Source organism: Bos javanicus, chromosome 1 (assembly GCF_032452875.1).
Source record: "Bos javanicus breed banteng chromosome 1, ARS-OSU_banteng_1.0, whole genome shotgun sequence".
NCBI classification, from domain to species: Eukaryota; Metazoa; Chordata; class Mammalia; order Artiodactyla; family Bovidae; genus Bos; species Bos javanicus.
Window position 1 is genome coordinate 144,263,374 of NC_083868.1, and position 27,291 is coordinate 144,290,664.

The window sequence follows — 27,291 nt, forward strand, 5'->3', positions numbered from 1 at the left end:
CTCTGGTTCCTCTGCCTTTTCTAAAACCAGCTTGAACAACTGGAAGTTCACGGTTCACGTATTGCTGAAGCCTGGCTTGGAGAATTTTGAGCATTACTTTATTAGCGTGTGAGATGAGTGCAATTGTGTGGTAGTTTGAGCATGCTTTGGCATTGCCTTTCTTTGGGATTGGAATGAAAACTGACCTTTTCCAGTCCTATGGCCACTGCTGAGTTTTCCCAATTTGCTGGCATGTTGAGTGCAGCACTTTCACAGGATCATCTTTCAGGATTTGAAATACATGGGGTATCTCTTCACGGCTGCTCCAGCAAATCTCTTCAAGAAAATTAGAGATACCAAGGGAACATGTCATGCAAAGATGGGCTCGATAAAGGACAGAAATGGTATGGACCTAACAGAAGCAGAAGATATTAAGAAGAGGTGGCAAGAATACACAGAAGAACTGTACAAAAAAGATCTTCACGACCCAGATAATCACGATGGTGTGATCACTCACCTAGAGCCAGACATCCTGGAATGTGCAGTCAAGTGGGCCTTAGAAAGCATCACTACGAACAAAGCTAGTGGAGGTGCTGGAATTCCAGTTGAGCTATTTCAAATCCTGAACGATGATGCTGTGAAAGTGCTGCACTCAACATGCCAGCAAATTGGGAAAACTCAGCAGTGGCCATAGGACTGGAAAAGGTCAGTTTTCATTCCAATCCCAAAGAAAGGCAATGCCAAAGAATGCTCAAATTACCGCACAATTGCACTCATCTCACACGCTAATAAAGTAATGCTCAAAATTCTCCAAGCCAGGCTTCAGCAATACGTGAACCGTGAACTTCCAGTTGTTCAAGCTGGTTTTAGAAAAGGCAGAGGAACCAGAGACCAAATTGCCAACGTCTGCTGGATCATGGAAAAAGCAAGAGAGTGCCAGAAAAACATCTATTTCTGCTTTATTGACTATGCCAAAGCCTTTGACTTTGTGGATCACAATAAACTGTGGGAAATTCTGAAAGAGATGGGAATACCAGACCACCTGACCTGCCTCTTGAGAAACCTATATGCAGGTCAGGAAGCAACAGTTAGAACTGGACATGGAACAACAGACTGGTTCCAAGTAGGAAAAGGAGTACATCAAGGCTGTATATTGTCACCCTGCTTATTTAACTTATATGCGGAGTACATCATGAGAAACCCTGGGCTGCAAGAAGCACAAGCTGGAATCAAGATTGCCAGGAGAAATATCAATAACCTCAGATATGCAGATGACACCACCCTTATGGCAGAAAGTGAAGAGGAACTCAAAAGCCTCTTGATGAAGGTGAAAGAGGAGAGTGAAAAAATTGGCTTAAAGCTCAACATTCAGAAAACAAAGATCATGGCATCTGGTCCCATCACTTCATGGGAAATAGATGGGGAAACAGGGGAAACAGTGTCAGACTTTATTTTTTTGGGCTCCAAGATCACTGCAGATGGTGATTGCAGCCATGAAATTAAAATTCACCTACTCCTTGGAAGAAAAGTTATGACCAACCTAGATAGCATATTGAAAAGCAGAGACATTACTTTGCCAACAAAGGTCTGTCTAGTCAAGGCTATGCTTTTTCCAGTGGTCATGTATGGATGTGAGAGTTGGACTGTGAAGAAGGCTGAGCACCGAAGAATTGATGCTTTTGAACTGTGGTGTTGGAGAAGACTCTTAAGAGTCCCTTGGACTGCAGGGAGATCCAACCAGTCCATTCTGAAGGAGATCAGCCCTGGGATTTCTTTGAAAGGACTGATGCTAAAGCTGAAACTCCAATACTTTGGCCACCTCATGCGAAGAGTTGACTCATTGGAAAAGACTCTGATGCTGGGAGGGATTAGGGGCAGGAGGAGAAGGGGACGACAGAGGATGAGATGGCTGATGGCATCACTGACTCGATGCACATGAGTCTGAGTGAACTCCGGGAGTTGGTGATGGACAGGGAGGCCTGGTGTGCTGCTATTCATGGGGTCGCAAAGAGTCGGACACCACTGAGCAACTGATCTCTAATTTTCTTGAAGAGATCTCTAGTCTTTCCCATTCTGTTGTTTTCCTCATTGTTCATCTGCAATTCAAGCTAACTGGGGAGCCTACATTTTTCTCTGGTACCATTGGCCCAACCTACGTGCACCAGCAGATCCATAGTCCTCCCACCTAGCCCATGAGGCCCCCAGCTGCCCAGGGCAGGGACCAAGCCAGGTCGTAGGGACAATGACAGCAAGGGGATGTGGGTCTAGCAGAGACCCGGGGGCTGCAGGAGGAGGGCCTGACTTGCATGCGGGCACATCCTTTCTCCAAGCACTGAGTGTATATAAGGGGTGGGGGTTCTTTGCCCGTGGAATTACCCTGGGGGCATTCTAGCCCCAGGACTTCTCTCTCACACAGGGCCCCTGGCCCGCACCCCTTCTCACCCTCCACTCTGCCATTCTCCCAGGCAGGAGACATCCTTGACCAAGGTCAGCCTCTGCCTCCACAAGGCATGTGGCTCACCTGCTGGCCTGGAGGAGTCTCTAGAAAAATCCCTGCTTTGGGAAATGAAGAGGGTCCCAGTTATGGTCCTGAGACTCCAAATCTGGCCTGGATGGAGGGGGAGCAGATGCACACAGATTCCTTCCTGGGTAGTTGGGCCAGCCCAGTTCTTACCTGCAGCTGACTACAGACAGCCAGGACTCCCGTTGGCTGTGTGATCCTGTGCAAGAACCAATGAGAATTTGAGATGGAAATAGTAGAGCATTAAACCAAGCAGGGGCCTTGCTGCTGCTGAGGTCCTGGCTCTCGCAACCAATCCTAGAGCAGGTGGGCCTGGCTGATGGAACAGGCCTGGCTTGGCTACGGCCCTGTGGTCTGGACCCCAAGGGCCTTCCCAGCAAATCTCCTGGCATGCAGGATCTCCCTTCCACCCAGGGGACTTCCTGGTGGTGATGGCACCTCCATCCTCCTCCCCAGGTTCCCAGAGTGTTGCCACGTCACACCTGCCATCCATCTCCAGGAGGCTGGAAGCCCTCGCCCAGTGGAGGGTCAGGAGTTGGACACGGGAGGAGCTGGGCAAGTGCTGGCCCCAAGGAGGCGTTCCAAGTCCATCTGGCACACCCATAAGGCCATGTGGAGACCAGGAAGGCCTGCCTGGAGGCAGAGGCATGAGGGTCCATCTGCCAGGCATCTCCCATGGGTGTGGCCTCAGGGAGGAGACTGGACCCATGCCACGCATGCTTGGGATTCCTGACCTGACCCTACCCAACCACATTTGTGGGAAACCTGAGGCTGGAGGAAGAAGCTCCTGCAGAGGAGAGGCGTGCTGGTGACCAGGGACATGAGGGCACGTCAGGCCAAGGTGGCCAAGTGAGTGCACTGGCCCTGGGCTGCGCTCGCTGGGGGTCTAGTTCCCATCAGAAACACACAGACACAGCAGTACTTTCTGTAGGAAGCATCATAAATAGACAGAACACAATAAATAGCTGGTACAAATATGTGAGGCAGCACAAAGCCGGTCCCTGCGTCAGGGCTCCCCAGCCAGAGCTGAGTGTCTGGTCACATGGTGGACGCTGTGGGAAGGTGACCAGTCCCTGCTGTTTTTGAGGTAAAACTTTGTATGAGCTTTTCCTTTAAAGCAAAATCCCTGCAGGACAGCAGAGTTGCAGGAGCAGCTCTGGTCTTCAGCTTGGATGCTCACAGAGCCACCCATCTGGCCACCATGGTTGTCTAGGTGATGATGGCGTGGCTGGACAAAGGCCAGAGAAAGCGAGTTGGTGGCTCTGGAAGCCACAGCTTCTCCCAGGCTTGTCCTACTCCCCAGAGGTTTTGGGGGTTCCTGGTGAGGTTCTGGTGTGTGGCCACGTAGGTCTAGCTCCTGGGGCTCTGAGCCCATCACCCCGTCCTCAGCTTCAGCACCCGGGACAGCGGTTCCTTGGCGCTGGAGTAGACCAGGAAGGAGCCGGCCGCTGTGCGGAAGGCCTCCCAGTCCCTGCAGCCGAAGGTTGGGAGGCTGTGCACGGCCACGAAGCCTTCATACCCCTGCCACCTGCGGGGAGAGATGCTGTCAGCTTCCAGGCTGGGACGCCAGCCCCAGCGAGAGGAGTGAGTGTCTGGGCTGCTCCCTCTCCCCGGGGCTCCCACCCCACCCCTCCCTGACCCTCACCAGGGTCCCACCTGCCTCTCCCACCATCACAGTATGAGGGGCCATGCATCCCAGGCCCAAAACCTCCCCAGGTTCCAATCGCGAGGAGCTGGGCCAGGAGGGGCCTTAGCCTGTAGAGAGGGAAACTGAGGCCTGAAAGGGGGTACCTGCCCTGTCCAAGACGATTCAAGATCATCCTGGAATTTCTAGATAACTGAGAAACTTAGATCAACAGTAAAAACATTAGAAATACAGACACAAAGGCACTTTTATTTGCAGACATAGTTATACTTCTTGAACTCCCATGAGACATTTCTTTAGAAAACTATTAAAACTAATAAGATACTGTGGTTGCATGACCAGATACAACAGTTAATTGTGATACACAGATGAAAATGGACATATGCTTACAATACTTGGAAAACTCCTGGAAGGGAAGGTCGCGAGAATGCCATGGTGCCTCTAAGATGAAGTGTACAATTTTACTGAAGGACACGTGGAAAATAGAGAGATCTACCACAGCCTTGGCTGGAAACATTTAATAGGATAACACACTAATAACTCTCACATTAGTGTGGCCTCTCACTGCATCTCCAGCCAGAACCCAAAGTTGTGAGTGCCAGCAGGGCTAGTGGTCACCTAGCTGACCCGGGGGCCTGACCCAGACTCAGCCCGTGCTCAGGTGCTCCCAGTGCCAGGCGACCCACAGGGCTCCATGACCTGTGACTCGCTCTGAGCCCGTGGTCATTCAAGGGGAAGGTGGGCCCACCCAGCTGAACCGAGGTGTCTAGCAGGGGCAGGGCCTTTACCTGTAAATAATACTGTTTACCGAGAAGGTATTTCCATCGAAGGAGTTTGCAACCACCAGGAAATAATCTTCTCCCACCGAGAAGAACTCCCAGTCCAGAGCACTGCGGGAGCAAGTGAGCAGAATTAGGACCTGGAGATGCTGCCTGGGGACTTGGGGGTTGGTGTCCGGCTGGTTCTCCCCCTAATCTCAGGATTCAGGGGGCTAGGTCCCACCTCCAAAATCCACAGAAGGAGGAGCAGTTTCCTCAGTCATACAACCGGTTGGTCTATTCCAGGGAAATGCAAATTAGTTGTTCACTTTTTAAACTTAAAACATTTAATTGTAATAAAATACACATAACACAAAGATTTCTATTGTATTCATTTTTAAATGGACATTTAAGCTTAGTGGCATTGGGTACCTTCACACTGACATGCAACCATCACCACATCCACCTCCAGAATTTCTCCACCTTCCAAACTGAACCTCTGTCCCCAGGAAACACTCACTCCCCATCCCCTCCCCCAGCCTCTGGCCCCCACCATCTACTTCCTGTCCCTACGGATCTGACTCCTCCAGGGGCCTCGGGTAAGTGGATCACAAAGTATTTGTCCTTCTGTGTCTGGCTTATGTCACTGAGCATATGTCCTCAAGGTTCATCCGTGCAGTCAGGTGTCAGGATGTCCTTTTTTGAGGCTGAACAATATTCTACTGTAAGAATGGACCCCACTCATCTGTCTATGGACACCCAGGCAACAAGAGCGAACAGTGAAGTTGTGAACACGGGTGCAAAAGTCGTTCACTTGGAAGAGGTTGAAATAGAGGAACAGCCCTAAACTCGTGGCCACTCCCTAAAAGTCTGCAGCGCCCCCTGGAGGCGAAAACTTGAGGACACTAGCTGTGAGGTCACATGCTTCTTCCCTGACTCCAGTTCAGGTACCAGCAGGGTCTGCCAACGTAGAGACGTCCCCCTAAATTTGGAAGCTGTGGTTCTTACTGCAAACAGACCACTGCATCCTGTTTTCAACAAACGCCCCTGAACTTGCTAAGGGTGAGTCTGCGCTCAGAGACATCTTAGTTCTCAGGGATCTGACAGAGGGCTTCTGGGAAGGACATCCTGGAGCCTTGTCTATTCCAGAAGGCCAACCTGGGCATCAGCCGTGGTCCCCAGCCACTGCTCTAATTACTGCGGGCCTACTTTACAGATGAGGAAACTGAGGCTGCATTCTTGCAGGAGTCACTCAGATGCCCAAGGCCAGGCCAGTGCCTCTGCATCCAGAGGCCTCAGGGTTACGTCCTGTTCAGACAGCACAGTCGCACTCTCTTGGGTGATACTCACCCTGGATTCCTTCTCAGTGGGGCACTGAGGGCGCTGGCCTACAGCTCCAGCAGAACCCTGGACATGAGTCGGCCACAGAGGTACCTGGGGACATGCAGGGGGGCAAGGCCAGTGGGGGCCCTGGGGCTCCTGACTCTTCCTTCTTCTGTTATCTGGAATCCTGTCTCCACCACTTCCAGCCATGGCCAGTTGTGACTCATCATTAAGAAAAAGTGGTGACTGTGGCCATGCCCACTGAGGGGTTTCATGCAGTGTGGCATGGGTGGGGCCGGTAGCACAGCCGTGTGGTCCCACACGCAGCATTCTGCCAACTGTAACTGGTTCTGGAACCAAGGCCCACAGCTTTGCTTTTGCAGCAAAATGTTGACTGCACTGTCTGCCCACACGGCTTGCATCAGAAGCTGCTGGGGCTTAACCCAGTAGGAAATCAAGGTCTGGCATGACTTCCAAAGCATCAGGGCAGTAAGTCTGCTGACAGTAATGTGAAGCATATTTTTAATCCTTCAGAACCACACTATTTGGTCAAATGGTGGAAATAGACAAGTATCCATCAACTGATGAAAAGTAAACAAAGTATGATAAATAAACACAGTGGAATATTACTCAGTCATTAGAAGAGTGAGGTACTAAGGTACAACGTGGATGAACCTTGAAAAAATGACCAGTAGAAGGAGCCAGACACATCTGAATGCAATGTCCAGGTGGGGACACCCAGAGGGGCAGAGAGCAGGCTGGTGGGCCCCAGGGGCTGCGGAGGGCACTAACAGCTGAGGGGTGGGGTTTCTTTTCAAGGTAATGAAAATGTTCTAAAGTCACCTGGAAATGGTTGTATACATATGCAAATTTCATTAAAAAAATAAAAACCCTGAATTCTAAAAACAAGCACACAAGCCACAGCTTTTAAAAGCAGTTAGAGTCAAGGCTACAGCGAGGAGCCGTGGTCACTCAGCTGGTCGTGTGGAAGGTCTGCGGGGTGCACAGCGAGGCCGCTTCACACCTGTGGGCTGGGGGGTGGGCACCGCGGCCCCACAGATGCTCGGGTGCGCGCTGTGCGGTCCGGGCGGCCTCAGAGGTCGTAGGACCGGGGCCCCTGGATCCCCGCCCCGGCCGCCCGCCGCCCGCCGCCCGCGTACCTGCAGGTGCGGATCTCCTGGAAGCGGACGAACGTCTGCGCGGTGACGTTCAGCTCGTATATGACCGAGTTGATGACGTAGGAGTCGTTCTGCACTCGCATCTCCACGTCGTAGCGGTGACTGTTCGCCACGGCGAGGAAGACCCTCTCCCCAATGTGGAAAACCTCCCAGTCTGCGGCGCCAAACGTCTGGGACCGTGAGAGGGAAGCCGAGAGCACGCTGTGGGCAGAGACCCTCAGGATGGCCACCCACGCGGTGCCAGCCCCCGCACTCCGGGCATGAAGCAGGCGCCCCTCTTGAGGGTGCTGCCCTTTCCCAGCCTCCTCCAAGGCCAAAGGACCATCTGCCTAGAGAGCTTCTTAGCGCCTGTGCTGCCCCTTCCCAGGCCCCAGTGTGCCCTGGAGGAGGTCCAACTGCTATAACACCTCTTCCAGGGAGCCCTCTCTGCTCCCTCCAGTTATGAACTCAGAAGCAACATCTAGGTACCTCCAGAGTTACTTACTACGTACTCTCCCTGGCCTGAGGCTCTCCTCTGGCTCTCTGGACAGTCCCATCCTGTGTAGGCTACTCCTCCAAAATCACTCATCAACCTGGAGGGTGAGGTGTGCATGGGCCCATGGGGCTGGACTTACATGAATGGCCGGCTGCCAAGCCTTGGCTGCAGACCTCGAACTGCATGAGCTGATTTACACGTAGGCCCACCAGGAGGTTTATGACCAGCATCTCTGGGATGCTGGGCTGGGAGTGCATGGGGAAGGGGAGGACCAGACCAGTCCAGATCCATCCCTGTTCTGAGAAACAAAGGAGTGACCACACGGGATGGCAGCTTCAGTGGAGGGGGGATAACACAGAAGCTCCCCGAAACAGGGGCCTGTGGCTGGTGGAACAGTGTGCAAAAGTTCCTGAGGACTCCAAACCACAGCCTGATGAGGCTGCTGGGGTCTGAGTTCCTGTGTCAGCAGAAAGGGGTTGACTCTGTCTGTTCTCACAAGCAGGTGAGGGCTGCGGAAGCTCTGATGGACACTCGGCGTTGAAATTGTCTTTAAATGTTTTGCCTCTTGACTTTTGACTTGTGATACTGATGGAGAGACTGACCCTCCTGTTGATAATAATCATAAACTCTGGATACAATAGGCAATGTAGGAAAATAGGAAATGGCAACCTACTCCAGTATTCTTGCTGGGAAAATTCCATGGACAGAGAAGTCTGGTGGGCTATAGTCCATGGGGTCACAAAGAGTTGGACATGACTGAAGTGACTAAGCACTGGATACAATACTTAAAAATGTACACAATTGCTTGAAGGTTCTGGAGAAGGGCCAAGGGCAGGCAGAAAGTGGAGGGGAGATGATGGCCCTTGAACACGTTTGTCTGACTCTCCCTCTGAGGACATTCCTGGTCCTGTGCCATATGGGCTTCGCACTCAAGTGGAGGGAGCGGACTCGCTTGAACTGCATGAGCTGTCATACACATGGGCCCACATGTAAATAAAAGGAGGTTTATGACCAGCATCTCTGGGACGCTGAGGTGGGAGTACATGGGGAAGGGGAGGACCAGACAAGTCCAGACCCAAGCTTAGCGTTTGGGGCTTGCAGAGTGTCTAGAAACCAAAGGAGACTAGCCTAGGAAGGAGGGACTCCCAGTAGGGGAGGCCCCAGTATCTCCTTATTAACTTCTCGCAAGTCCATTTTAGCTCCTGAAGTGCACACACAGGGGACAGGACCCCAGGGACCCAGGGACAAACAACAGCTGAGCAGCTGGTGGAACTGACCAGAGAGTTAGACAGCAGGGGAACCAGCAGGTAAATGTGACTATGATCAGGAGAAGAAACAGCAAGTAGAAATAGGTTGACACAGCGCAAATACTGGGGTGAACAGATACAAACTTTATAGTAACTGTGATCAGAATCTATGCGCAAATATGTATGTAATCAACAATAAGGTGGGGAGATTTGGAGAGTTATGAAAACTCTAAAAGGAGGCAGATAGAAATCCTGTACCTGAAAAGCAAAATGCCCGTATTCACAAATCTATTGCACGGGATCAAAAGCTACCTAGACAATCCAGAAGAAAGCATCTGTGAACTAGAAGATACGCCAATAGAAATTATCTGATTTGAAGCACAGAAAGTGGGGGGATGTTTACAATGAAAGTAAACAGAGCCTCAATGATAATATAATGCAGTCTAGTGCATGAAGCTAGGACAAACCTAGACAGCTTACTAAAAAACAGAGACATTACTTTGCTGACAAAGGTTTATATAATCAAAGTTATGGTTTTTCCAGTAGTCATGTATGGATGTGAGAGTTGGACCATAAAGAAGGCTGAGCACTGAAAAAATGATGCTTCTGAGCTGTGGTGTTGGAGAAGAGTCTTGAGAGTCCCCTGGACTGCAAGGAGATCAAACCAGTCAATCCTAAAGGAAATCAACCCTGAATATTTATTGGAAGGACTGATGCTGAAGTTGAAGTTTCAATACTTTGGCCACCTGATGAGAAGAGCCAACTCATTGGAGAAGACCTTGATGCTGGGAAAGATTGAAGGCAGGAGGAGAAGGGGGCAACAGAGGATGAGATGGTTGGATGACATCACTGACTCAATGGACATGAGTTTGAGCAAGCTCTGGGAGATGGTGATGAACAGGGAAGCCTGGCGTGCTGCCATTCATGGGGTCACAAAGAGTTGGACATGACTTAGTGACTGAACAGCAACAACTGTGTGTGTAATTGGATCACAGAAGGAAAGGAAAGGAGAATAAGGCAGGAAAAAATTTAAGTTAAATGTTGGCTAAAATTTCCCCAAATACGATTAAAACCACCAAACCACAGATCCAAGATCAGAGACCCCAAGCAGAATAAATACAACCCCCCCACCCCATAACCTCCGCACATCATGTTGAATATCTGAGGATAGACAGAGAAGATTTCAGAAGCAGCCAGAGGAAAAAGACATTTGCTATAGGGAGACACTGGTGCCAGTGGTACCCAACCTCTCATCAGAAACAGCTGAAGCTCGATGTCAGTGGAAAAACTTCTTTAAAAGAAATGAAAGAAAACCATGAACCCAGAATTCTACAACCAGTGAAAACATCCTTCACTGTAAAGTCACTTTCAGATAAAAGTGGTAGAATGAACTGCCAGCAGACCTGCTTTACGAGCAGTCCTGGAGGAAGCTTAAGAGGGTAAAACTCCACAAGAAGCACAGAGTCTGCGAGAAGCACGCAGAGGGCGCTGGCAATGGTGAGCTGGGTGTCAAGACAGCTCACTGTTTACAGCAAACAAGAGGACAAGCTGTGGAGCTCGTACCTTAAGTAGACATGTGAGTTTATACATGCTCCCAATAGCCCAATGGACAGGTAAGGATAAATGAGATCATGTAGTTGTAAGGTTATCACATTATATGTAAAGTATAATATTAATTCAAAGATAGATTGTACACCCAAAACTAACACAACATTGTTAGTCAACTATACTCCAATATAAATTTAAAAAATTCTTTAAATTTGAACATATTAACGCAAGGCCTTCCCTAGTAGCTCAGACAGTAACACATCTGCCTGTAGTACAGGAGACCTGAGTTCAGTCCCTGGTTTGGGAAGATTCCTTGGAGACGGAAATGGCAACCCACTTCAGTGTTCTTGCCTGGTGAATTCCATGGACAGAGGAGCCTGGCAGGCTACAGTCCATGGGATCACAAAGAGTCAGACACGACTGAGCAACTGACACACACTGCTGCTGCTGCTGCTAAGTTGCTTCAGCCGTGTCCGACTCTGTGCGACCCCATAGACGGCAGCCCACCAGGCTCCCCCGTCCCTGGGATTCTCCAGGCAAGAACACCGGAGTGGGGTGCCATTTCCTTCTCCAATGCATGAAAGTGAAAAATGAAAGTGAAGTCACTCAGTCGTGTCCGACTCTAACGACTCCATGGACTGCAGCCCACCAGGCTCCTCTGTCCATGGGATTTTCCAGGCAAGAGTACTGGAGTGGGGTGCCATTGCCTTCTCCGGAGCAACGGACACACACACACACAGTTAATTAAAAAATAAAAAATAGGTTGCAGTGTAGATATGGGATGGGGCAGAGGAGTGTGAGATGAGCTGGGAGATTAGGATTGATATATATATACACCACCATGCATGAAAAAAGATACCTAGTGGGAAGCTACTGTATAGCACATGGAACTCAGCTCGATGCTCCGTGATGACCTAGTTCAGTGGGATGGGGGTGGGCGGTCTAAGAGGGACAGGATATATGTATACCACAGCTGATGGACTTCCTTGTACAGCAGAAAATAACATTGTAAAGCAACTATACTCCAATAAAAAATAGATTGCAGTAAGTTGAACATGTATATTGTGATTGCTGAAGCACACAATTACACAACAAACTGAATTAATACAAAAAAGAGGGGATCAAAGGCTATGTATGTGACAAAGAACTTGTTTTATACCTGATGTATAAGGGACTCCTACATATCAATACTGAAAGGCAAAAAAATTAAAGTATGGGCAAAGACTTGAATATGCATTTTGCAAAAGGGACTCTGGCAAACCAGCAGGTGGGTGGAAATGTGCCATCGTTAGTTACCAGGGGACTGTGACTTAAAAACCACTGCGGTGCTGCTTCACACCTTGTAAGTAAGACTAAAAATACAGACAAAACCGGGTGTTGGCTAGAGTGTGGGATGACTGGCACTCACGCTGTTTTTGGGAATGTATGAAATGGTAGAACTGTTTTGGAAAACTGCTTGGCAATTTCTTCAGAAGTTAAACATCCGCCTACCTCATGGCCTAGAATTCCACTCCTGGGTTTTTACTCAAGAAAAGTAAAAACAATTTGCCCACAGAAAACCATGTATGAGATGCTTTTGTAGAATTATTCATAATAGTGAAAATCTGGAAACAGCTCAGGTCGTACAAAGAATTGAGCCTAGAAACCACACAGCGATCAATTTCTGGACCCGGCTGCTTCCTGGGGATACCGTGCCTACTCCGAGGTAGGTAGTCCTGGCCGGCCAGAGCTGGTCACCGCGATGCCCAGCGACGCTGGAGGGACAGTTGCATGCCCAGTCCACGTGGGAAGGGGCTCTGTTTTCCTTTACTCCGACCGGCAGTGGACGGGTCTGCGGACTACCCCTCCTCGGAAGTCCCTTTCCGGCTTGAGCAATCCGCCCAGCGGCGGCCCCTGGTCCCCGCGGGTCCGGTACCCTCCCAGCCGCTCGCCTGGTGTTCTCTCCACGTCCAGCAGAGGGCGCGGCTGCCCGTTCTACCGCCCGGTGTGCGGAGCCCGGGACACCACCGCACCCCCGCCCCCACCCCACCCCACCCCCGCCCCGCGGGCGAGAGGGGCAGAGAAACACGCTTGGGCCCGTCCGAGGGTCGGAAACAAGGGAGCTCAAGCTAAAAGAGTGACTCAGAGGACAAGGACAGGGACGAGGGCACCTGGCGTCGCCGACCCAGCCGGACCAGGAGCTGGGCTGAAGCCTTCCTGGGTTAGCACCTTCTCCTTACCGTGGCTCGGAGGTGGCACTATTTCTGTCCCTTGGGGCCACGCCGCAACTTCCGACCTGGGGGGACACTCGGGCTCGTGGGGCCTCCAGCCTTATCAGAGGACCGACGTTAGAGACCCACAAGAGTGTGCAGAGTGACACACACCACACGTGCCAGCCCAACCAGGTCACAGAAACCACGGGAGTGGCCAGGCTGTGAATCGCCGGTTCTGCCCCGTCCTTTGCTGAAGAGCACCGCAGTACATACCTGCACGTACCTGTGTATACATGTGCACACACCTGCATGGATGCGATTTACACACAATCCTGCACGCATGCATCTGTGTACATGTGCACATAACTGCAAGCACCCACATGCACACACCTCCACATGTACACACCCACACAGAACAAAGGGCCAGGGCTGGTCTGAGAAGGGGGTCTTCCCCAGATTACCAGAGCTTCCTTTCAGCCCCGAGCCACTCCACCCTCAGCTCACTGGTCTTGAGCCCTAGCAAGAAAGGGTTGGCCTGCAGACAAGGGTTGGTAAAAGGGGATGTCTGGGCCTGGGAACTGGGAGAAGAGGGCCCGAGCCCAGGGGGAAGGACGGGAGCGTGGCCAGAGGCTGGGGAGGGGAGGAGCATCCAGGTGGGCATGGCTTAGAGGGGCTCTCACCTCTCTGCTCTGTGTGCCCAGTGGGGTGGGGGCGCCCAATACAGCAAGTGCAGGGTGCCTCATTCAGTTTGAGTTTCAGATTAAAATGATGTTTCAGTCTGTGTGTAAGGGCACGCTTTTACTAAAAACTGATTCGTTGTATATCTGGTTTTCACATTGAAATGCTGCTGCTTCTGTGAAGTCGCTTCAGTCCTATCCCACTCTGTGCGACCCCATAGACAGCAGCCCACCAGGCTCCTCTGTCCCTGGGATTCTCCAGGCAAGAATACTGGAGTGAGTTGCCATTTCCTTCTCCAATGCATGAAAGTGAAAAGTGAAAGTGAAGTCGCTCAGTAGTGTCCGACTCTTCAAGACCCCATGGACTGCAGCCTACCAGGCTCCTCCGTCCATGGGATTTTCCAGGCAAGAGTACTGGAGTAGGTTGCCATTGCTTTCTTCTTCACATTGAAATAGGCGTCCTATATTTTATTCGCCGGATGCTAGCAGAGTCCGGCAGGGGCCCGACTGACTGCCAGTCATTGGCTGGCCGTGAGCTTCCCTGGAAGCCTGGGGCCCGCACCTGCGCCCTCAGCCAGAGGCTGGGCTCCTCCCATTCGGAAGTAAAATGGGGAGAATCCCAGCCCAGGGCTGCACCAGCCTGGGCAGGGGTGAGCTGGCCTGAGGCCCCGCTGTCAGGCCACTCCTGGATTCTGAGCGCATTAAGGACACGTCAGGGAGAGAAGAAATTCCCACATCAAACAGCCCTGCCAAGCCCTGCCTGGCACCGGAGCAAGGCAGCCTGGCACCTGCTGGGCTGGGCGGACCCTTCCCGCCCTTCTTTGAGTGGAATTCCCCCGAGCCCTGCCCTGGAATCCCCTGGCATCGCGCCTGCCTGGGCCTGGAGCACCTTGAGGGAGGATGGTGCTTCTGGGACTTGGCAGCCAGAGCACCTGGAGCCCTTGACAGTGCCCTAGAGGGTGGGTGGGCTCCCAGTGATCAGCAGATTGCTTGTTGCAGGAGGCTCTTGGGTTCTGGCTTTGATGGAGCAAAGAACCCAGGTCTTGGAGTGCCTGGGGAGGCAGGACCAGGCTCACCGCCAGGAGAAGGCAGGCAGGTCCCAAAGGACCCTGGGGGATTCAGCCCTTGACATTGTGGGCAGTCGGCTGAGGTGGGAGAGGGGCCTGCTCCTGGGGGACTGCAGGGGGCAGCACACTCCCCGGCCAACTTTGGGGTGCCCTGCAGCTCTCCCCCGGTACAGCGACCCCTCCACACCTTGCCTTCCCTGGGCTGCCTGGTTCACTGCCAGCTCCAGCCTCACAGGGCAAACCAGAAGCACAGGAGGAAGTGCCCTGACCCTGGTGAGCACACGGGCGGGTCCCTTCCGGGGCTGACCACTGGGGGCGCTCTCACAACACTCTCCTTACAGACTGCTGCTTCCTTCATTTGCAGACATTTACATTCTTGGGGCTTCCCTGGTGGCTCAAAAGGCAAGGAATCTGCCTAAATGCAGGAGACTGGGTTCAATCCCTGGATGGGGAAGATCCCCTGGAGGAGGGCATGGCAACTCACTCCAGTGTTCTTGCCTGGAGAGTCCCGTGGACAGAGGAACCGGGCAGGCTACAGTCCATGGCGTTGCACAGAGTTGGACATGACTGAAGTGACTTAGCATGCATGCACATTCTTGGTGGAGACTGCCTTTCTGACAAACCCCAGCTTCATTCTCTGTCTCCTCAAACCCACTGATGACTCTTGGCAGCTCCTCTGCCTGTCCTTCCCCTGCCCTGATAAGTGGTTTCCCAGGGGGCTTCACTGGCCCTCTTCTTGGAAACCCTGTCAGCCCTCACCCCACACCCTGCCAGAAATACCCCATTGCCCTTGGTTCTCATTTCTGCCAGTGGCTCCTCCTAGCAACAACCCCCAGTCTTGGCCCACTGCTGCCCCCTCCCCTTCCCCATCCCCTCCTCTCCAGGTCTACACGTGATGACTGTAACCGCAGATCCCACAGCCAGACAGCTCAGGGAGCAGAAGTCCCAGCAGCTGGAGGCCGGAAGTCTCATCCTTCCGACACACCCAGCTTCCACCTCCTTTGGTCCAAGATGGTGAGGCCAAAGGGTTGGAGCCTAAAGTGGTCTGCCACCTAAAGGAAGATTCTAGGATTCCTGGTGAGAGAGGTGGGGAGGTCTGGAAGGGGTTGCCAGGGAATGCTTCAGAGTGGACAGCTAGTCTCCCATGCACCCCTGGGCTGCAGACCCAGCATGAGCACAGCCTTTCTCATGAGCTGAATTCACCCTACCAGAGAGGGACCCACCTGGTGCCCCTCTCAGCACTGTCCGTGTGCACAGCGCCACAAATGCCAGCAGCCTGCGTCCCTTGCCTGGCCATCCCTTCAGAAAGGGTTCCCCTCGAAGTTGGCACCTCTCTACACACAGTTCAAACTTCAACTCCTGCTTCAAACTCATGTGAGCCCATGAGAGATGCTGCAAAGCTCCAAACCAAGTGCAATCATATGGAGGTATCTTCAGGACCTAAGAGGATTTAAACAGCATACAAAAACAGCTGGCAGAACATGAAAATGGGATCTGGTGGGCTCTGCGGGATTCACTGAGTGCGAAGAGACTCGGCTCATTAGAGAAGGCAGGGTCCTCGGGTGTGTGGGCACAGGGAGCAGCAGTGCCCCCTTGCAGCCCCCAGAGTCAGATCCCGGGGCAGCTCTGCCCACCGGCTGGAGATGCGCCCTCTCGCAGGCACTGTGGTTCTGCCCACCCCCGCCCCCGCCCTGCACTTCTGGCTGATTCTTCCAGCCAGCGTCACACCCCTGGGCTGGCTCTGCTTTAGGGCATGGAGCTCAGATGGCCCCCATCCTGGCTCAGTTGGGCCTGTCTCTGCCCCTCGGCCCAGTCTCCCTTCTGAGGATGCCCTGTGTCCGAGGCCTGTGGTGAGGCTGGACAGAGACTGGAGCCAGATCTGGATGCTGCTTGAAAACACAGAGTTTCAGGGGCTCACAGCTCTGGAGCCAGTATACTGGGGAGCATTCAAGGAGATGGGCCAGAACCTGGAAGGGATCTGAGACATCCTGCATGAGAGACAGTGGCAGAAACGAACACTGCTCTGAGACATTCAGGCTGAGTGTTTCCCCATGGTGTCCAGAGAGCACAGAGACTCGGCACGCAGCCTTCTGGCCAATCACACACGTCCCCAGCTGGGCTGTCACACCAGGCATGTGACATGAAGAGGGTTCTTGCAGCCGGTCGGGGAGTGCAGCTTGGAGATTATGATCCTATCTGACCTCTCCTGCTGCTGCTGCTGCTAAGTCACTTCAGTCATGTCCGACTCTGTGCAACCCCATAGACATCTCCTACGTTTGCACAAAAAGCCAGTTTAGAAGGTCGTCATCATGGCGCCTCATCAAGGGCCTCAACCAGACCCCCAGCTCCCTGAGGCACAAGCCACCAGTGACAATGCCACCCCCTGCTATGCTCGACAGGAAATATCAACAGAAAACAAAGGGTCCTCCAGACGTGTGACAAAGGACCTGGAACATGAGAGTCAGGCTAAAATATATACATACACTCATACTGGAAGAAACCGAGCTGGTTCTAGAAACAAACCAGAATATTTTAAAACTATAATGATCTTCAAAAGTATTCAAGAAGATACTGCATTTATAGAGTAAATATAGAATGGCATGAAGAGGAAGAGTTCTTGGATATTAGAAAGATATTAGCTTTATGAGACAATGCTCATCAACACGATTGGAGAATAAAGGTAGGGAAAGAGTCTAGGTTGAAAAGATAACTCAACACAGGAGATCTGAAAGTCCTCTAACCAGTGTGCCAGGGTCGGGTGAGGCATGGAATGATCAAGAAAAACCAATGAAATCTCCCAGGCCTGGAAAAGCACAGCTTCAAGTTGAAAGGGCACTGAGACAAAGCAGTCAGGAGGCACAGGGAGCCACTGTAAGAGACCTGTGGGTGCCGAGGGCAGAGAAGGCCACCAGAAGGGCGCCCGGGGGGCAGGGGGGCCACTGCACCCCTGGGTTCTGGGAGGCCGGGGGCTGCCCTCCGTGTTCTCAAGGGAATGACTTCTACCCTAAAATGCTGTACACCATATATCAGGCAGGGCGAGGGACGCGGCCACCACGAGCATGCACACTTCCTGCCACAGACGGTGGTTCTCACTGAGATGAAGCTGGCGAGGTCATGGCTCCCCCAGCCTGTGGTTGTGCCATCAGGCCATGTGGGCCATGTGGCTGTGGAGGATGAGGGGTGGGCTGTGACCTCTCAGTCCAGATCTGATGTGGGCTTGCTCCGCTCTACACCCATTGGCTGACTTTGGTCACATGACCTGGCTCAGCTGCAGGGACACTGGGGAGCATGGGGGAGTACCTGGAAGGGGGTGTCCCTGAGGTATTACCCAAAAACCTGAGGTCAACTGGGACACTGGAGATCAGAATTGGACATGGTGGCTCCAGCCGAAGATGGCAGTAAAGGAAAGTTCCAGAAAAGGGACCACTGTCAGCTCTAGGGACAGTTGGCCAGGATGGCACAGGCAGAAGGGCCCAGGAGAAAGGGCTGCAGGACAAGAGGGCTCTTCATGGACACATGCTGACCAGAGACCTCGCAGCGACACACAGTGGAAACTCAGGAGGCACTGAGGACGCAGTGCTCGCAGGAGCCTGGGGACAGGGAGGACCAGCAAGAAGCTGGGGGACGTTATCCTGTGCAGAGATGGTGGTTTTCTTCCCCCACAGAGGAAAGGGGAAGGAGGGAGGGATACGGGAAGAAGCAACTAGGAACTTGTGGAAGCGTCCTGTGCAGCACCTGGGGTCCACGCGTGAAGTGAGCCAGGTGGTGGGCTTGTGGCATGGAAGAGAGTCTGGCCTGCATGCAGGGCCTGTCCCCAGGGGCTGGCCCAGAGGTTGTCCCAGCCCACCACTGAGAAGGGAGTGGTCAAAACGCACCCTTGGCTCTGCAAGAACGAGCTTATGACGTGGCTAGGACGATGCAAATACCGACCTCGACTGTTGATTTTAGTCATCCATGGGGGCTTGGGCTTCCCAGGTGGCTCAGTGGTAAAGAATCTGCCTGCTAATGCAGGAGACTCAGGTTTGATCCCTGGGTCAGAAAGATCCCCTGGAGCAGGAAATGGCAACCTGGTCCTGTATTCTTGCCTAGAAAATCCTATGGACAGAGGAGCCTGGTGGGCTACAGTCCATGGGGTTGTAAAGAGTTGGACATGAGTTAGCACCTGAGCACGTGGGGGCTTGGTCTGGGGTCTGACACTGAGAGGGACAAGCCAGGCAGCTTGGAAGGAGGAGGGCAAGGGAAGGCAGAGGAGGGTCTGGACCCTGTGTCATCATCCTAGACCACAGTGGGGCCTGAGGAGGGGCTGCCAACACTGCCCACTAGCCTGGGACTGGTCAGTACCTGCATGGTTCACCGAGGCGTTCAGCACTGCCCCACCTAAGAAAGCCTCTCGCTGCCTCAGTTTGATGCTTTGCCAGGCAGCCCACAACAGCTGGAACCAGCTAAGGGACACAAGAGCTCAGAGAAGGTGAACAGTGCTGTCCCCACAGATGGCCAGGTCAGGGGCCAGCCGCTGGGTGCCTCAGGACAAGAGGCTGACACCCACATAAAGGCAGGTTAGACTGTGGGGCCCGCCGGGGGCCAGGGGACTCATCTGAGCACAGGTACTGGTAGGAACTCTGTGCCAGGGAAGCCCTTCCACCTCGTCTGCAGGCTCCCTCACCTGACCTCTGGGGAGGCGCCTGGTGTGGACAGGCCTGGGGGTGGGAAGGGTGTGTGTGTCGGGGGGTGCCATGGGGAGTGCAGGGTCCTCACCAGGAAGGACTGGAAGAGCTGGAAGGAGCCGTCCAGCCGCACGTACAGGTGGGACTGCAGCCGCGTGGATGTGCCGTTGAAGGCGTTGGCTACGGCCAGAAAGGCGTAGGGCCCCACCGTGAAGAACTCCCAGTCGTAGGCGCCCGAAGTGGCGATGGTCTGGTTGGCCTCGAAGAGCCGGGTCCCCGGGTTCCACTTGTAGATGACACTGTCAATGTTATGGTTGTCGCCTGGAAGCCGAGCGGCATTGAGGGAGGGAAACAGGCTTCTGCAGCCTCATGCCAGCGCCTGGGACCAGGCCCCCCGGGACCCTGCCCCAGGCCCTGCAGCCAGCCCAGTCCAGCTGGACCCTGATCTGCACTCTTCCCGGGTCCCCAGCCATGTTACCCATCACATAGCCTTCCTGCCTCTGTGCCCCATGAGAACCCTCAGTGGCCCAGCCTTTGGGGGACTCCAGATCCCTGTGATCATCTACTGTGTTGGAGGTGGGACTCCCCACCCCCTCTGCAGCCTCACCCTTCACTCTGCCTGCCTTCCCCTTCATGCTCCCTCCCACCAGAGATCAGACCTGTGTGGGCTGGAAGCCCTCTCCCCACATTGTGCTCCTTAGGGCCTCCCACTCCCTGATACACACCCTGCTGGGCCAGCCTCTCCTGGAACACTTACTGTCCTTGGAGGTACCTGGTAGCAGGCTCCTGGGGTCCCTCTACCCATGAGTGGTGGTGGGGTCTCCTCCCTACCCCCCACAGAGCTCCCTGGCAGGTTTTAGACTCAGGTAAACTCTGAGCCTTGGAACCTGCAGAGGCTGGAGACACTTTGCAGGGCCAGCTGCCCCCAGGGTCCAGTCCCCCTTGAGTTATAGCACCCGAAAGGGCTTGCTGCGGTCACTCGGGGGCAGTCACCTGGCCCAGAAGCCAGGTTTCCCAGCCCCTCCTAGGCCTATCCCCACATACCCATTGCATCTCACAGAGTTTGTGCCCAGAATGGATGGGGGCAGGGACCCCTCCCACCTGAACAGGTGAGAGGGTGCTCAGGTGTGTCCACCTTCAGACGCCACTGTCATACAGCAGAGCCTGAGGATGCAGGCCAGGTGAGGTTTATTATACATTTCTAATGAAATACACTGAATGCTGCAGGCAATCACGCCCCAGCCCAGAGTCAAGGCCACGGCCCCTACCTTCCCGGTGGTTGGCCACGGCCAGGAAGTGCTCGCCGGCCACCTCGAAGGCCTCCCAGTCCCGGGCACTGTGTGTGGGGACCCTCTGGTATGGCGTGAACCTCAGCCTTCTCTGGCTCCACTTGTAAATGACCGAGAACTCCTGACCCTTCTCATTCGGCTCAAAATTAGCCACAGCCAGGAAGATCTGGGGAGAGGACCAGAACAGGGTTCTCATCATCCGAGTGAGGGGCCGGCGCTCTGGGTTTCTCAATGTCAGCCCTGGGACACAGGCTGAGCCCAGGGACAGAGGATGAGCCCAGGACAGAGGCCGAACCCGGGGACAGAGGCCAAGCTCTGGGACACAGGCCGAGCTCCGGGACACAGACTGAACCCCGGGCTAGAGGCCGAGCCCCGGGACACAGACTGAACCCCAGGACACAGGCTGAACCCCAGGACAGAGGCCGAGCCATAGAATAGAGGCCAAGCTCTGGGACAGAGGCCGAGCTCTGGGACAGAGGCTGAGCCCTGGGACAGAGGCTGAACCCTGGGACAGAGGCCAAGCCCTAGGACAGAGGCTGAGCCCTAGGACAGAGGCTGAACCCCGGGACAGAGGCTGAGCCCCGGGACAGAGGCCGAGCCATAGAACAGAGGCCAAGCTCTGGGACAGAGGCTGAGCCCTAGGACAGAGGCTGAACCCCAGGACAGAGGCTGAGCTCCGGGACACAGACTGAACCCCAGGGTAGGGGCCGAGCCCCGGGACAGAGGCTGAGCCCCGGGACAGAGGATGAGCCCTGGGACACAGACTGAACCCCAGGACACAGGCTGAACCCCGGGACAGAGGCCGAGCCATAGAACAGAGGCCAAGCTCTGGGACAGAGGCTGAACCTCGGGACAGAGGCTGAGCTCCGGGACACAGACTGAACCCTGGGGTAGGGGCTGAGCCTCAGGACAGAGGCCGAGCCCCGGGACAGAGGCTGATCCCCAGGACAGAAGATGAGCCCCGGGACAGAGGCTGAGCCCTGGGACAGAGGCCGAGCCCCGGGACAGAGGCTAATCCCCAGGACAGAAGATGAGCCCCAGGACAGAGGCTGAGCCCTGGGACAGAGGCCAAGCCCCGGGACAGAGGCCAAGCCCCAGGACAGAGGATGAGCCCCGGGACACAGGCTGAACCCCAGGACAGAGGCTGAGCCCCAGGACAGAGGCTGAGCCCAGGACTGGCATCCTGGGCAGGCCCCAGCACGTGGCACTGACTCCAGATCTTAATTACTCTAAGACCCGTAGCCAGGCCTGTGTCTACCAGCCTATTAGCTCTGTTTCTATCTCCCAATCCCAGGGAAAGCCTTATGCACAGCAGCGTTCATCACTCAGACAAGGAGGAGAGATCTTATCACCCTGCTGTCCGTCAAGAAGCACGTGTGTGTCACACACTTGAGGACCATGTGGCAACGCCCTGCGTGTGACACAACCCAGAGGCCCAGATGGCGGGTCATGTGATGTGACAGAAGCCGGAAGCCTAGGGTGAGGGGCTCACTTGCTGTGGCTGAAGCAGCACCAGAGACCCTCTGTCTGCTTAGGGGACCTGACAGATTTTTCTTATTTCTCTGAATTTCCCAATTTTTTGATATAAAGTTATTTTTTATTAGGAAGGAGTAAAAATCTTTAAAATGTCATCAACCATAAGACCAGAGAGCTAGTCACTCCTTCACCAGGCTGCCCTGGAGTTCAGGACCCTGACAGTCAGCAGGGACCAGAAACAGAGATTTGTCCTCACTGCATGGGCCTTGGGGGTGGGGTGTGTGGGGCTGGAACCGGGCACATTGGTGACTGACTTGAGAGCAGGTGTGGGAGGGGGCCCGGGGATCCTGCCACTTGGAGTGGAGGACTAGAAGGAGCTGGGAAGGAAATTCTTATCTCAAGGGGGCCGCCCTCTCAGTCCCACCCTTGGGCTACTGCTCAACACAGTCCTGGTGAAAGGAAGGGGGCTGCCTGCCAGTCTCTCCCATCCAAGGCCTCATGTTCAGCCCTCACCATCTCACCAGTCCCCTCCATCAGGACAGCATATGTCCCCCATGTTTATGGGGCCAATAGAGGGAGGCCAGGGTGGAGCCCCATTTCCACTCCTGTTTAGGTCAGATAAAGAAAGCTGAGCACCAAAGAACTGATGTTTTTGAACTGTGGTGTTGGAGAAGACTCTTGAGAGTCCCTTGGACTGCAAAAAGATCAAACCAGTCAATCCTAAAGGAAATCAGTCCTGAATATTCATTGAAAGGATGGATGCTGAATCTGAAGCTCCAACACTGTGGCCATCTAAAGCAAAGAACTGACTCATTGGAAAAGACCCTGATTCTAGGAAAGATTGAAGGCAGGAGGAGAAGGGGACGACAGAAGATGAGATGGTTGGATGGCATCACTGACTGGATGGAATGAGTTTGAGCAAGCTCTAGGAGTTGGTGGTGGACAGGGAAGCTTGGTGTACTGCAGTCCATGGGGTAGCAAAGAGTCAGACATGACTGAGCGACTGAACTGAACTGAACTTAGGTCAGATTATCTCAGAGCTTTGAGGAGGCAGTGGCAGGTGTGCATGGAGTGGGAAATGTCCCAGCAGCCGTCTTGTGTCCATTTTGTAGGAAATGGAACAGATTTTCTCAGTCATATTCCAGACCAAGACGCAGGTGTGTCTGATTCAAAAGCCATTTAGAACCTGTATGAGGCTCTGAAACCAGTAGAAATGCTTTTCCCCCATAAAATCTACATAAAGCGAAAGTCATTCAGTCATGTCCGACTCTTTGAGACCCCCATGGACTGTAGCCCACCAGGTTCCTCTGTCCATGGAATTCTCCAGGCAAGGATACTGGAGTGGGTTGCCATTCCCTTCTCCAGGAGATCTTCCCAACCCAGGGACTGAACCTAGGTCTCCCACATTGCAGGCAGATTCTTTAACATCTGAGCCACCAGGGAAGCCCAAAATCTACCTAAGGAGCCCCAACCCTCGGACTTTGTGGGTTTTTCCAAGATAAAAATGACATAGTCGCACATGTGAACTTGCCTTTTTCCCAATGGTGAAGTGTCTCCAGGACTGTGCCTGGTGCGTGGGAATGTTCTGGTATGAAGCAAACTTGCCATCGGTCCACTTGTAGATGGCAGATGTGGTTTTCCGGTTGGCGGTTGCTACAAAGAGCCCAGCCTCAGGGATGACGAAGACCTCGATGCCCAGCGTCTCTGAGTTCGTGAATAGGCTCTGATGCTCCTCCACGTAATCCAGCTTTTCTTTGGCTTGTGATAGAGACATGGAGACTGGTTAAGGCTTCCCAGAACAGAAGCCCTGATGGATGACATCCGGGAGTGACCCCAGGGCCCTGGGCCATGACCCTAGCATGAGGTCAGGCGAGTGTCCCTAAGTCCTGTACCACCCTCACCTGGTGGCCCAGCAAAGGAGATTCTGGTCCCTGAATGGGCTGTAGGGCCTGCAGAGCCCCCAGGGACACTTGTTGGATGGAAGTGACATGTCAGGTCCTTACTAGACACTTCACAAGGCTCCAGACTTCCACAAAAAGCTGTGCCCGAATGTAAACTAGAGAGTGGAGGCCATGGCTCCTGGACGGCCCCCTGCAGCCAGTTCCCATTTCCCAGGGACCCCCACCCTCAGACGGCTCCTCTCCTCACCTCCCTGCCAACAGCCCCACTCTTGGGCTCCAGGCACCATCACATCCCATCTGACCAGAGAGGGAGGAGAGGGTGAGGACAGTGGATGGAGCACCCTGGAGGAGGCCCATGGTCTACCCTAGTTGGGACAATGGATGAGAGCCTGCCAGCCCACGAGTCAGGCCCAGGAGGGCGCGTGTTTCCAGGTGAAACACTCAAGCTCGCGGCTCTGTGAGGTTCGTTCCCTATTCCTACATAACACTGGCTCTGAGAAGACCCCCTAGGCCCCTGGAGACCTGCATGTCTCACCTGCTAACACGGAGACCCACTCGCTGCCCACGCACAGGTATAGCCCCTTGCGGCTGGCGTCGAACCAGAACTGGGCATCCTCCGCTTTGGTGCATGGAGGCCGGGGTCCCAGAGTCACCTTCATGTTGGTTTCTGATGGGGGTGACAAATGTCCTGTGGGTATGTGCTCCCCAGAGGGAGGCAGAGTCAAGGGTGTCAGGTGACCCCTGACCCCTGTACTCCTTCCAGGAACCACTCAGGTCGTAACGAGGCCTCTGGGAGGCAGGGAGACCCGAAAGCCCAGGACTTGCCCTCGGCATCTGTGCACAGGACCTGGACATGCCCCTGAAGTCCAGCCACCTGCCCACCAAGTTCTTCCCCAGACCCTAGCTCCTCTGAGAACCCTCAGTAATCACGCTGCCTTTCTCTCTCCTCCATCTGAGACTCACTGGCACAGGTTCAGCTAACTTCTGTCTGTCTGGTTCTCAGGCACCTTGACCCCCTCATTCCTGGTCATCGTGGCTTCATCCAGGTCCAGCCCTGTCCTAATGATGCCACGTGGCCTCCATACAGTGACTCCTGAGCTGAGACCCCAGTGGCCAGGTGGTGAAACAGAGCATCCTCAACCTCGCCAAATGCCCAGCAGAGGCCTTGGGAGTCAGACACTTGCTCAAGGCCCAGAAAACATCCCAGAGGTCATGAGACTCTGGGAATTTGGGGATGCTGGCCCAGGACTGGCTCTAAGGGCCGACTTGCTCAAGGGGCTTCCCTGACTTGTGAAGCAAGGGCCGTGAGGCTCTGGAAGGAGTCAGGGGTCTCCCCACCTCCCCAGTAGGAGTTGGGGCTGTCGGGGAGAGAGTTTTGGGTTCTCCATGGCAGAGGGTATAGCTTAAGTAAAGTCAACACTGACTTTACATTGGGGAGGTGCAAACACAAATGAGAGATGCCAGTGCTGGGGACCTTCTAGGCTGAGGGGCCCCAGAAAATAGAACCGAACATCATGAAGATCAGGGTCCCCACTGGGGGGTTGAGGTTTGGTGTCTGTTGGAGAGGGAAGGGGAAAACGGGCCCCAGATGCTGCTCTGGGAGCATAGCAGGTGGCAGGTGGGAGTCAGAGAAGGAATTCGTGTCAGCTCAGCCCCAGGTCCCAGGCAGGACGAGTGGTCCATCAAGGGCACCGTCTGGTGGGGCTTAAGCACGTGGATCTGAGAGTGTCGTCTGCCTCCCCAGGGAGGGGGTCATCTGCATCAGGCCCCAGCTATCCATTCGTCCACATGATAAGCACCCTCCTGTCTTGTGCCTGGGGAACCTGGGGGTGACCAGGCTCTCAGGGTCTTCTGTCAGTGTGGAGAGGGGTAGCTTTGGCCTACTAACCATAGGGGTATTTTAGCACCTCGTTGTCTTCCGGCTTCCCTGTGAGGCCATGCAGGATAGCAGGGATGGACAGCACAGCGAGCTCAGGATTCACGCAGGGACAGAGCCTCGGGGTGGCATCCGAGCCGGGCAGCAGAACCAGCTGCCTCACCAGGCCCTGCAGAGGGAGGGGCAGGGCACTCAGACCTGTGCTGTTGGAGGGCCTGACGACCCCTGGGCTCAGCCTACCCAGACCCTGAGGGAGGGGTGGCCAAGAGAGAGGAGTCTGCCTGTAGGTTAGGGGGCACTGGGAGCAGTGGTTGAGAGCTGTGCACAGTTCTAAGGTGATTACACCACAGAACAGGTTCTTCCTGTGGACTGACCTAGAATGACTGGGTGCATTGGTCATTCATCTGTATGTCCACTTGTCCATCCATCTGTCCACTTATCTGCCCGTCCATCTATTCATCTCTCTGTTCATCCATCCATCTCTTTGTCCAGTCATCCATTCATCCATCCACCCACCCAAATGCCCATTAATCCATCCATCCATCCATCCATCTATACATCCATTCATCTATCTGTTCACCTAGCTGTCCTCCCATCTGTCCATCCACCACCCATCTTTCTATTACTCTGTCCATCCATCTAGCTGTCCATCCATCCATCCATCCATCCATCCAAGCATCCCATTGGTAAATATTCAGATCTCACCTCTTATGCACAAGGCATGGTTCTCAACACTGGACACAGCAAGAAACAAAAGCCCATATCCTCAGTAAGCAAGGTCCCCCCACCAACACTCTAAGGGGGAGACAGGCAGGCAATGACCAGACACATAGCTGGTCTGAAGGAGGTCATGGCTACAAAGACCATCCGGAAAGGGGATGAGAGGGCTGGGTGTGGGGGCATCTTCTCAGGGGTGAGCAAGGCCTTCATGGTACAAGGGCACAAGGCAAGGCCCCAGGGTCACTGGAGTGCACCATGGCAGGACTGGGGACTCACACTCCAGGAGGAGGGCACAGCAGGCGCAAAGGGCCTATAGGGGAGTGTGCCTGGCTAGCAGGGGTCTCCTCTGAGCCCTTATGCTCCCCATTCCCATTTGGCACACACAATTGTTTAATTAGAGCATCGGGGTGCCAGGCCAGTGGTGACAGCCCCCAGGAGCACTGGTGTTGGGAGGGCCTGGTGGGCAGTGCCTCCATCCTTACCGTGAATCGGCCTTTCGTCCTCCTCCGACTGCCGATGAAGAACCGGGCTCCTCGCACAGATAGGGTGGCTGGAAAGGGCATGTCAGCCATTCTGAAAACATTGGAGGGTGGTTTTAGGGCCACGGGAGAGCAGACTCGAAGCCCACTTATGCAGAAAGGACAGCGGGCAGCACCGTGAGGCTGTACCAGTGTCTAGGGGCAGCTGTGACCAGCTCCACCGCCTTAAATAACAGAAGTGTGTTCCCTCATGGTGAGATCAGGGTGTCATCTGGG

At 54.1% G+C, this 27,291-nt stretch overlaps 1 protein-coding gene across 1 annotated transcript in view; it reads right to left on the reverse strand.

Annotated features, from left to right (window-relative positions):
* Positions 1-3,419: 3,419 nt before the first annotated feature.
* TSPEAR (thrombospondin type laminin G domain and EAR repeats) overlaps positions 3,420-27,291 on the reverse strand; it is a 194,815-nt gene continuing 170,943 nt past the window's right edge. The window contains exons 4-12 of the mRNA XM_061423393.1: positions 27,019-27,109; positions 25,829-25,985; positions 24,476-24,607; positions 23,571-23,797; positions 20,543-20,729; positions 19,366-19,595; positions 7,387-7,574; positions 4,934-5,035; positions 3,420-4,028 (exon numbers count right to left, since the gene is read on the reverse strand). Of these exons, the coding sequence (XP_061279377.1) occupies positions 3,875-4,028; positions 4,934-5,035; positions 7,387-7,574; positions 19,366-19,595; positions 20,543-20,729; positions 23,571-23,797; positions 24,476-24,607; positions 25,829-25,985; positions 27,019-27,109 (1,468 nt within the window). The 3' untranslated portion in view covers positions 3,420-3,874. The remainder of the gene's footprint in view (positions 4,029-4,933; positions 5,036-7,386; positions 7,575-19,365; positions 19,596-20,542; positions 20,730-23,570; positions 23,798-24,475; positions 24,608-25,828; positions 25,986-27,018; positions 27,110-27,291) is intronic.